The sequence below is a fragment of the Argiope bruennichi genome, chromosome 11, assembly GCF_947563725.1.
Source record: "Argiope bruennichi chromosome 11, qqArgBrue1.1, whole genome shotgun sequence".
Lineage (NCBI taxonomy): Eukaryota > Metazoa > Arthropoda > Arachnida > Araneae > Araneidae > Argiope > Argiope bruennichi.
This window is the reverse complement of record NC_079161.1, coordinates 50948585-50960832: the sequence shown is the minus strand read 5'-3', so window position 1 is coordinate 50960832 and position 12248 is coordinate 50948585. Positions and strand designations below refer to the sequence as shown.

The following is a 12248-nucleotide window of genomic DNA, read 5'->3' as shown; positions in this document are numbered from 1 at the left end:
TATATATATATATATATATATATATCCTCGCTTTTCTCATTGTCATTTTTTTTCTCTATGCTTTTTCTGGCGTTAACTTCTTACGACTCAGCCCTTTATTAGCCAGAAGTAGAACTGGGTACATGGCGGACATTCGCGCCAAGTTGTAACTTTTTTAGAGATAAGTCGCCAAATAGGACAACTTTCTTTATCATTTTCTAATAGCCCTAAAAGTGAAAAATTGATGCCTCAAAAGCAATAAATCATTGATTTTCTGGCCGTGTATTTTGAGATTTCAAAAATCTCTAACCAAAACAACGCCATCTTCTCACATGATAAAAAAAGACAATTTTATGAAGTAGATGATTTTCTTTTTATATTTTCATATTAAATAACACATCAATTATAAATGATAAAGGCTTGCGCCCGGAAAAAATTCATTTTTGATATAATAAAGATGTTATGAAGTCATATTAAAAGGCAAATATGATTAAGAAAATTACAATCATGTAGAAGAGCGATAAATACTGAATTTTTCAGATATACCGTAGAGTTTTAAGTATTTAAATAATAGATTTGTTCCTCTTCCTAAGAATTCTCTAAACAATAAATGCATTTTAAAAATCATAGATCATCGCTAAACATTATCAATTACCTTCGGGTAATTTTCATATTGCATTGCATTTCTTCCGCATATTTTACGCACTGTATTTGCTCATTCTAAGACGCATCTCAAATTGAAATGTCCTATTTTAACTGTCAATGTAATTATTTCTAAATGTATTTAAGAACGCAGGGGAAAAGGTTTTTGTGAAAGCCTTAAATAAAAATGATTATTCAATAATAAATGAGTATGAATCTGAATTCTGCGTGAAGCCAGATAATAAAGCTTGTTTGAATTCTATTTCATTTAATATGCAAATATCTCGAATAAGATTTTGATAAAACGTATTGCTTGGGTTAAAACATAATCAAGTATTTTCTGTTTATTTTTAGAAAAATAAATAAATTACTATCATCTCAATATAATAATATATTTTTTAAAAAATAATATCTAATTTTATACATGCTTATAAATTACAATGTATTATTAAAACTCTTTTCTGAATTGAATAAGAATTTAATCATTGTATCTACTTTATTACATGGGCGTTATTTTGTTTAAAGTAATTTAAATTTGAATGGAGGAACATACAATTTTGAATGCAGAATGTATTCTAAACAAATTAAATTTTTACATTTGTCACAATGTTCAATTATTCTTCGTATCTGCGGATCATTAAAATTTATTAACTTTAGATAAACAAAAATTCTAATTAAACTTGCTTTTGAAGATAATAAATATTTATAATATTTTACGTCTGTTTGAGAAACAAACAACTTATTTTTTAATAACATGATTAAGTCTTCTAGGAAGTTAGTCAATAGTAATAAAATTTTCAATGAGATAAGCACTCCGGAATAGAGAAAAAAATAATAAATCTTGATCTTTTTCTTTAAAAAAAAGAAAGAAAGAAAGAAGATGGTTTAACAGAAAAACAGATTACATTCGGTATGTAATACTTCCTCTGAATGAAATTACATTAGTCAATTCAAACAGAAAAGTTCAAGAAAAGAAAAAAAACAAGTGTTCTTTTTCTCTTTTAATAAAAAAATATATTAAAAATAAAAAGCTTAAAAATTAATGGCTTTTTCCATCTCTACGAATATACAAATTTCTTTATTTCGTTCCAAATGCCTAATTGAGGTAAAATAAAGAAAATTTCTTTACACAATTTAATTATTTATTTTTATGTATAAACCTCACCTAGTTTTTACATTGTTATGCTCATTTTCTTCATTTATTTTCACAACTATTTCTATGTTCCGCGCTTCAAAATAATTGTAACTGTGACGAACTGTATTAAATTCATTAATACTCCTACATCGCTTCTATGGAAAAAAAAATTACGTGATTTGGTTTGTAAATGAAGCATGATTATAGAAGTAGAGAGACTGATTTTTAATTAAAATTTAATCATTTCTTTTCGTCCAAAGAAACGCAGAAAAGTAATTATCAGTTTACAAGAGAACTTCCATGGATTACAAAACTGAAAACGATTTTCAGTAGATGTTAATTAGATTTGTTTTCCTAAATAATCTTACATACTACCTTCTAAAGCGAATAATTTTTTAAAACTTGTGTCTTAATCGCAGAATTGCAGAGAAATTACTTACTTCATAATTATACAATATTCAACCTGAATTCCTCATACATGGAATGCTGGAGTTAGCAATTCATAATAAATTTAAATTTATAAGAAATATTTTTTCCTCTGGAAATATTTTATTTTATAATATATTTGGGAATAAAAAATTTTCTCGCTGTAATTAACAATACATTTTTCTGTATTATTTTTTTTTGTTTGTTTTCCTTAAAGTTTTTTAAAAATTTAAATCCCTTAAAGTTATTAAAAAAAGAATAAACCTACATTATTAACCTTATTACAAAGAAATTTACACGTTATTGCAATGAAATTAACGGTTAACGTGTCGCAATTTTATATGTTTTTATCGCGATTGCAATATTTTGTTGGAATATTTTTAATATTATATAGCTAAAAGTACACAAAATATAATATCTATTTTTATAACATGATTTTGTTGTAAATGATTTAATACTGATAGATTAATATAGTTATTAATGATGCTACACTCTATTATTCTTTTGGGATATAATTTTTTTAGATATGAAAAAATTCATTAGTTATTTAAGAATTATACAGCCAAAAGTACGGAAACTAGTACTACTTTTATAATATGATGCTATTGTTAATGATTTAATACTGACAAATTAACATCGTATTTAAGGATGCTTCACTCTATTCTCCTTTTGGGAGATATAATTTATTTTAGATTTGAAAAAAAAGATTACGAATTTTTTGAAAAAAATCATAATTTTTATTATACACTTGCTTTTATTCAAACATTAAAATTTTATATATTGGTAAGATAATGTTACTTAAATTTTATTAGATAGTTTTTCAAGCATAGTGTTAGTTAGCTTTCTGGAGATCAAACTCCGAGGGGGGGGGTCTATTTCTCACTTGTGAATGTTTTGCCTGTTATAGGTATGGAATTATCTAGAAGGACTTTCTGATCTCGGACCCCCGTAGATACATCGCCATATTTCTTGTATTTTACAGAACCTTCATTTTTGTCACCAAATAACTAAATTTGTTGTTATGATCGGTATCATTAATCTGCCATCCATTAGAATATTTGTTAAATTCTCTTTTCAGCGACTTCAGCAACATAACAGTAATTAATATTGCAAATTCGTAATAACAATACTAATTAACTATCGTACCATGGTAATGGAGTTGGGTTTTTCGCTTTTTTCCTCTACATCTTCAAATTTTAATTTTCAATCAACTCATTATTATTATTTTTGATATTCTTTTTTTCTATTTGCAGAGAGCACAGCTGGTGATTTTACCTACGTTCATTCCGGCCCACGCGCTCATCGTTACAACAATGGGACGCTGGTTCTATCTGACGTGGAAGAAAATGATTCTGGCTCTTATTTGTGTCAAGCAAGCAATGGCATTGGATCAGGCCTGAGCAAAATTATTGGCCTGAAAGTTTTAGGTAATTTATTTTAATTAATAATAAATAATATTATACTGTTAAAATTGTGAACAAAATTAAATGGAAGTTATTTTTTTTATAAAAATACTAATAATAAATATAATTTTAATAAAAAATGCGTTGAAAATGTTCGGCTTTCTGTCGATTGCAAAATTTTACACATCAATATACTAAAGAAATACTGAATAATAAGGAATCCCATATCTACAAATAAAAAATACTTATTAACTAGAATAAAGTATGTAGTCGTTAAATATCTATATATAAAGATGAATGCTTGTTTGAATGCATTTTATCCACACCTGCAGTTTTCTTTATGAAATCTTTCAGACTTGCCCTTCAAAACAGGAAGAAGGTCATTGTGACTTCTAAAAGTACAAACCTTAATTAAAATATAATTACAGTAAAAATTAAGCAAGTTTTTTCTGCTTTCAACAAGTTTCCTAATATATTATCTCAAAATAGGTGGGGTTTTTTTTGCAATAATCTAGAAATTTATGATTTTAATAGTAATTTTTTCAATTTAATTTCTGTAGAATTGTTTCACTATAATGAAATTTAAACTAGTTGCATTATTACAGTAAATCATTGAACAATATTTTAAAAATAAATATTAGTATTAAGTTATATAATTAAATAATATTCTTATAATATTAGGATATAATTTAAAACAAATATTAGGGTTTATTATCAAGTGTGAAAATTTCTTTCTTTAGCATTAAACTCTGAAGTAAAACTTTAACTTTAGTTTTTATTTCGTGGTATATAATTTTTTTTGACGCTTGATAACTTGCAATTGACTTTAAATATTATTCCATTAAATTTATATATTTTAATCTTATCAAAGCCCAAATCCTAATAATTTGCCCCAGTAAACTGCAAAGGAGTTTGTTTAGACCACATCAGATCACCTTTATCAGAATTAATTTATAAACTCTGTGTTTCATTCTCACTTATGCATAGTCCTGAGGAGAAAAAATTCATAGTAATAGGATTGAAATATATTAATTTTATAAAAACAACAAAGTATATTTATTATAATGAAATTTTAAGGCAATTGCATATCTATGAACAAAAAGGAAAATTTAAAGGAGAAGCTACAGGTGAAATATGAAAGAATTTTTAGGATTTTATTGTAGAATGTCTTGAATAATGTATTCTTCAAGCATCTACACAAAATAAATTAAATTAATTTCAACCAATTAAATAGCGAACAAATATTCGAAACATTTCATTTATTTGTAAACCTTTATGAATTCTACAACCAAGCAGCATTGTACATGCCATCAAGTAAAACCAATCTAAATTTGTCATTCTTTTGACATAATTCCATTAAAATAGTTAATGAGTTTACCCTTGTTGCTGAATACTGTTTATGAAAATGGGAATAAATCATTTTGACAAGATTTCGGTGTTTGCCATGGTTAATTGTCATAAAGTCATCTACACTTCAGTTGGATGTAAATATATCATCCGTTATAGATGGACTGTCAATACTAATGAAGCAACTGTCATTTACCTCATAATTTGCATTAAATATATTTAGTATGACTGCAGATAATATCTCTTGGGGTTTTAACATGTTGGACGGCAAGAATAGTGAGTAAATGACTGCGAAAATTTCTGAAGACACTTTCTAATTCATTCCGAATGTACCAGTTGTTTATTATGCAGTATAATTTATTAATACTTTCACCATTTTCAGAGAGTAGAATAAAATAACGTTTCAATCATATTAGTGTTACCCGTTTGGTATAATAAATTTATATCCTAGTACTATTTATATTTGCTAACATATAAAATTACTTCCGGCTTCATGCTGGTTCTGGTTATTTGGGAAAATTTACGGAATAAAGTAACTTTTTTTGCTTTGAAACTGTCCAAATAATTTAATATATTTTCCTTTATTTTTAATTATTAAGATTTTGCCAATTGGTTCAAAATAATATTGTTTGTTTTTAATTTCAATTAAATCTCCTATATATAACTTGATAATAATGATTATCTAAACAAGTATTTATGCATCAAATTGTAATAAATAATAATACCATGTTACTACATATATTTCATTTATTCTGTACATGTATATTCCTAATAGAATTAAATAAATGGCACCATAGCGCCATTTAATTGCTCAGTTAACTTATCATCAAATTACATGTTGTATTTTATGTTGCTGTAAGTTCATTTTTTTTTTTTAACTTTTCATGTAAATTTATCAGGTAACGATCTTCTTTAACTTTCAATAATAGAAGCATATCAAGTGATTAAATATTCTATTAAACGATAAAGACGGTTTAAATATTATTATAACAAGGAAAACTATTTTTAAAAATTATACAAATACAGCTTTTCAAAATATTTGTCAAAATTTAGAAAGAAGTTAAAATTGCCCTGGTAAATTGGTATCATCAAATAACATTGCTTAAATTCTTATATAGTTTGCAAATCTTATTTGCATAGTAATATTTTCTGAGATTATCAGAGAAAGTTATGCTTAACAGTTAATCAATAAAAAAATCCTAAAAATATACTAAATATCCAAAGAAGAATAGGGGAAATAAATTAAAGTTTGGATGCATAATATCTGATTTCCTCTAAGCACTTTATTTGTATGCAAACCAAATAATAATAATTTGATTTGTTTCATCAGTGCCCCCACGATTCAAGGACCCCTATCAAAGCAAAACAGTAACTGAAGGGACCAACATCAGTATAGCATGCAGTACTGTAGGCGATCCTCCAATTGTTATAAAGTGGATGAAGAACAAATCGATACTGGAAGCTAAGACCAATCAAAGGTAAGGATAACTGAACATCTTAATAAGCTTTAACATCTGAATAACTTAACATCTTAATAAGCTTAAACATCTGAACATCTTAATAAGCTTTAACATCTGAACATCTTAATAAGCTTTAACATCTGAACATCTTAATAAGCTTCAACATCTGAATAACTGAACATTTTAATAAGTTTAATATCTGAATAACTGAACATCTTAAAAAGCTTTTAGCAAATAAGCTAAATTTTATTTGATATAATTAAAAGTGGCTCAAAATTTCTTTTTTAAAATGAACTGCAAATAAAATAATAGTGATAATGTTTACATCATAATTCTTGAGTATTTATCTCCCAAACCATTTATTAAACAAAAAAGACTTTAGAAATCACATTTTCATTGACAAAATGGTAAAAAAAAAAGGAATATTAATAAAGGATAAGTAAAATCCATTTAAAATATATATATATATATATATATATATATATAGCATGTTTTACAGAAAACTTTCAAGGTGAGTTAAATTGCTTTATTAATTTTCCCCGAGCAGACTTTTATAAAATTCTAAAATAAAACATAATTATGAGAATGTTTTTATCCCAAATCAGATCGCAATTCATAGTTTGAGTCGTGCATATCTTCATGGGGATTCAGTCAATCGTTCATTCAGTTCAGTTAATCGTCATTTCCGTTGCAAATTGGAAAATAAGAAATAAAATAATAATTGATAATTAAAAAACTATTCAAAACAAATATATAGCATATTTTGCAGAAATTTTTTTAAATTGGGTTGATTGTTTTACTCGTTTTCGGCTAACAACTTTTAAAAAAATTTAAAATAAAACAGCGCTCAGTGATTTTTTTATTCCAAATGCATATTGTATATTAATTGAAACATTATTTTTATATTTGCAGATATACAATTGAGGAGATATCTACAAATACGCTCACACAGTCGGAGCTCCAGGTATTAAATGCATCTAGGGAGGACACAGGAATTTATACTTGCTCTGCAACAAGCGATATTGGTGCCGATGAAGCTGTAATAAAGCTCATTGTGCAAGGTGAGTAAGCCAAATTTATTTATCGAATAAGTATAATAATCGAATTGCAATCAAATTTATGACAATAAATATTGTTACGAGTTTTTAATGTTGCTTCCCTGCTCAGATATTTCCATAGCAAGGTAAACAGTTTGACAGATAGTTCTATCGGTTGCTGTAGGAATGCCAGATCAATGACCTTCGAACTTGGCGACTTTGGCGAAAAAATGAAAGATTTTATAATTTTCATGAATTTGGGTGATAGATTAATTAAGATGCGTTTTAATGTGATCTTTAAAGAATTTTCTCTGCTTTGTCTCGGAACCGCAATGGCCTGGTGATAATGTCTCCGTTTCGGAACCGGAGGGTTTCAGATTCGTGACCTGATTCCACCTAAGAACCGTCGTGAAAGCCGGTCTGGTACACGTTAAATCCGTCCGGAGCAAACGTCCTCCAACTGGTGTGACGTGGAGAGGGGGGGGGAGGTACCAGCCGAGGTGTCATCTTCGTCATCTGACCGCGTTCAAAATTACGAAGTCCGTCCCAAAATAGCCTAGTGTTGCTTTAAAACGGGACGTTGATATAACTAAACTAAATTGAACTGCCATGTCTTGGGAACTATGAAAAGCCGTGAGACAGAAATAGAATCAGACACTTGAGTTCAGCTCAAGTTATTAGTTGAAAGAGTTCTCTCTCTGAGCACTTTGAGATGTTCGCCATTGTTTTGCTGCTAGCGTAGTATTTTTGCAAGAAGTGATGCAGTTTATTGCTTGTGTACGGCTGTGTTTAGTCTTCTTACCATTTGGTGCGTATTCGTGCCTTCAATTAATAAACATCTTTATTTGTTATTGATGCCAATAGACTGAGTCACCATATACCCACTACAGCGAACCAGTAGTTCGATTTTAGTTTAATTTTGCAGACTCAGAATGATTTCCATAACAATAAAATCAAAGAATAGAAATTAATATGCATACAGTATGCCCATTTTTATTGTGGCCCAGAAGCCAACGGGAAAAATATGCACAAAATGACGAGAAGAATTGTCTTTTATTTTATTTGAGTCAACAAATATTGTTCTCGAAAAATTATAAAATATAACTTATAAACGGTTCCTGGTCCTATCAGTCTTATTTAGCAAAAGAAAAAATAATCGACACTTTAAAATATATTATTTAAAAAATACCATTTAATTGACCGTGTTATAACTGTATAAAAAACTATTTCAAGCAACAATTTTAGAAAAGTTGCACAAGCATGCAATAATTTCAATTTGCAGACAAGCGAAACAATCCAGATTTTTATCGTAGCTAATAAGTTATTTGAAAATCTTTTAAAATTGTGATTTCCAACTTTTCATAAATTGATCAATTTCTGTCTCGGAAAAAGGAATTTTATTTTCTTTTCGTTTAAAATGTTACATCGTCAAGAATATTTTACTAAATATGCTTCACAAGACCAGGGGGCCGCGGTGGCCTGATGATAAGGGCTCGGCTTCGGAGCCGGATGCCTTGAGATTCGAGACCCTATTCCACCTAAGAGCCATCGTGTTAGCTGGCCTGGTGCACCCCAGATCCGTCGGGACAAATGACCTCCCGCTGGTGTGGTGTGGAAGTGTGGAGAGGGAGGCGCCAGACCAGGCGCCGTCCTCGTCATCTGACGGCGCTTCAAAATTACGAGCTCTGTCCCAAAATAACCCCAGCGTTACTTTAGAAACGGGATGTTAATAAAACTAAACCAGGCCAAATTGACAGGACCAAGGAATTGTATAAAAAATTGGATTCCATAATTTTTTTGAGAAATATATTTATTGACTAAAAGAACATAAAATAAAATTTTTCCCGTTATATTAAAGGATTTTTCCAAATGGAACTATTTGTATATCTCTAAAGATTCAGAAATTATATTTTATGCTACGGTAAAAGTGGAGAGAGAGAGTCATTATAAAGCATTCATTATATAGTCATTATATCAGTCATTATAAGTATTCAGCGTTTCAATCAGATATTCTTTTATTCATCGGAAGACCTATTATAAGATTCTAAAGAAAACTATGGGAAGATTTTCGCCAAATTTGGCGAGTACAACAATTGGAGACATTCTTTCTCCTCATTATAATGGATTCAACAGTTGCCTTTAACATTAAATATAGTTAAATATTTCCTTTGTTCAAGGCAATGCATGTATAGTTTAATGACTTAATAAATCCGCCTCGGAGAATAGCGAGGAATACTTTTTTGCACCCTACGGCTCATGAATTCACTTGCTTCCAGATTAGATAATTTCTACTTGTGTACCCTCTGCTTATTTGCGCCGGATTTTCCAGAATGCCTCTGGTATGATGGTGGGTGGTTTCTATTCCAAGCCTTTGTGATAGGACTTCACACCCTGTAATATAGGCTTGGCTGTTGTGACTTCCATTCTAATTATGTATGTGCGCTTGTTGAATACGAAATTTATTAATATAGTTCCACATATTGTTGAGTAAGAAAATGTTTAACTGGTAGAATTGACCATTTCTTAAAAGGAATAAAACATTGATGAATACGCTTCCTCAAAAAGAAAATACTAACTACAAAACTTATGCTAATTTTCTGCTTCGAGAAGTATGCCATTTAATTGAAGATTAATATTTATTTAATAATTTTGTCTCGAGTGCAAAATAACACTTGGTACATATTAGCAAGCATTCTAAACCCTATTTTTTAAAAATCAGTATTTGATCGCCACACTTTTGCAAAATATATAAGAAAATTTAGTATAAGTTAAATTTAAATTAATAAAATTTCTAGTTGAATTCATGAAAATAAAAATAAAAAAAATATTTAACTTAAACTTGATATTTCAAAATCTTTAACGGCAAGATTCACATTGTGGTAGAAGTATTTTATCTTTTCAATTTCGTAGACAAGAGATATCAGTCTTGAATATATATTTTTTTAATTAAGACAAGGGGGCTTTGTTCTCTGCTCGCTTTTACTCAACAACCCCGATGTGCATCAATTCAAGTTAATAAACTTTTAAACTCCACTGGCCTTTCATTCAGTGTCGGAAGCCTAATCTTTCCATGAAGAAACATATATTTTCCGATCAGCCTACTTCCGATTCAAAACTTAAAACCTCACTATGAGAACATCATTTGCTTATATCTCCCATGTCTAAATATTGAATCAATTTTTCACATTTTTCTGCCAACTTAGTAGTTTTATTTTTCAATTTGCCATACTGTCACTCGGTCTTCTTCCGCAATTTGTTTTCATCTGATATCGCTGCATATCTCATTACTATTTAAAAAACACGATGCAGGGTCAACAAGTGTATTGTTTAGATATTCATAACCGAGAGATGAAAATTTTCCATCACTCAACGAAGATAAACAAACCGGAAAGTAATTCATGAGTGTTACTCCAAACGACGTGTCTAATTGTAAAATTAACAAATAAATATTATTTTAAACTCATTTACTTATGATTTGTTTTTAATTAAACCTTTATTTTTCTTTTTTTTTTCTCACTATTTCAATTGAAATGTAACAAAAAATAAATACGACACAATAACTATTTGCATTAAACATTTCAAACAATGTTCCAAAAAAAAAAAAAACCCCTCAAATGTCATAAATCACGTGACTTGCACCCTACCGATCAGAAAGCGAATAAGACGCAATGTTTACATAATTTATATATATATATATATGTAATGATAGATATATTTTTGGAGCAAGAGTTCTTTTAACCTCCAAAAAATTTCGTGTCTTAAAATTTTGATCGAAAAAAAAGCTGTTTTCCATAAGCGCTTTCTTCAACTTCTTCGTCGCTCAATGAAGTTTTTTGATATTTATTAACTCAGAATCTCTTTTATTAAGGGATGACAGCTTTTGCTGCTAAAAATCCCATTTTATCCACTTTAATAATAAGAGATGATGTAGTGTCCGCGTTACCACGGAAAGGGGTTGCAGTAGCTTCTGAGAATGAAGACCCCTGAGCACCCGCGGGCCGAAGTCTGTCTTGAGGCTCACACAACCCCTTTTTACAAGCGGGTACATTCACACACCTCACAGATAGAACACAGATGAAGAACAACCATGCCCGAACCCAGGACGCTCAGATTACAAAGAAGACACACTACCCCTATGCCAGGACGCCGGCAATAGTAATAGATAGATATACTCGAAATTATTTTCAATATCTCAAATAAGAATTGTTTAAATCTTTCTCAAATATTAAATTCAATCTCAATTCCTAAACATCGTTCTCATTGTTTAGGAATACCTGATCCACCCTCCAATGTAACCGTGATGAACATAACGAGCAGGTCCTTCACCTTGCATTGGGAAATTTTGGACAATGGAAACAGTCACATTACAGGAAGTATAGTCCAATACCAGACCCATACAGGTAAGCCAAAGAAACATCCAATTCTTGACCTAATTATATTCCTAGCATCTTTACTTCTTTAAATCAACTCACAGAATATCTAAAAAATTATATTTAAATAAATGTAATTAAAAATTTTAAAAAATCTTAAAGGTTTAAGTTACATAATAAAAATAAATTAATTTGAAATACTTTAGCATGTAGTTAATAGCATATAAGCCAGTTAACAACTACGCTGCACTAGCAATTGCCTTTGTATCGTGTTTATGCTACTGGGCTGCAAACCATAATGTCCCAGGTTATATCTTTGCGCATCAGGAACGCCGCATTGGTGACCTCGGACGATGAACCTTCGTACAGCTGTTGTGGCGCCATCTACACGCAGTAAACCAAATCCGTCAGGCTCACTTGACGCAACCACACACGCTCGCCATAACGCT

General features: G+C 29.5%; 1 protein-coding gene across 3 annotated transcripts in view; it reads left to right on the top strand.

Annotated features, from left to right (window-relative positions):
* Positions 1 to 12248, top strand: part of LOC129957034 (cell adhesion molecule Dscam2-like) — a 329511-nt gene that overhangs the window by 291671 nt on the left and 25592 nt on the right. For all 3 annotated transcript variants that reach the window (XM_056069149.1, XM_056069150.1, XM_056069148.1), the window contains exons 12-15: positions 3436 to 3609; positions 6263 to 6410; positions 7305 to 7453; positions 11698 to 11829. In XM_056069149.1, coding sequence (XP_055925124.1) covers positions 3436 to 3609; positions 6263 to 6410; positions 7305 to 7453; positions 11698 to 11829 — 603 coding nt within the window. The remainder of the gene's footprint in view (positions 1 to 3435; positions 3610 to 6262; positions 6411 to 7304; positions 7454 to 11697; positions 11830 to 12248) is intronic.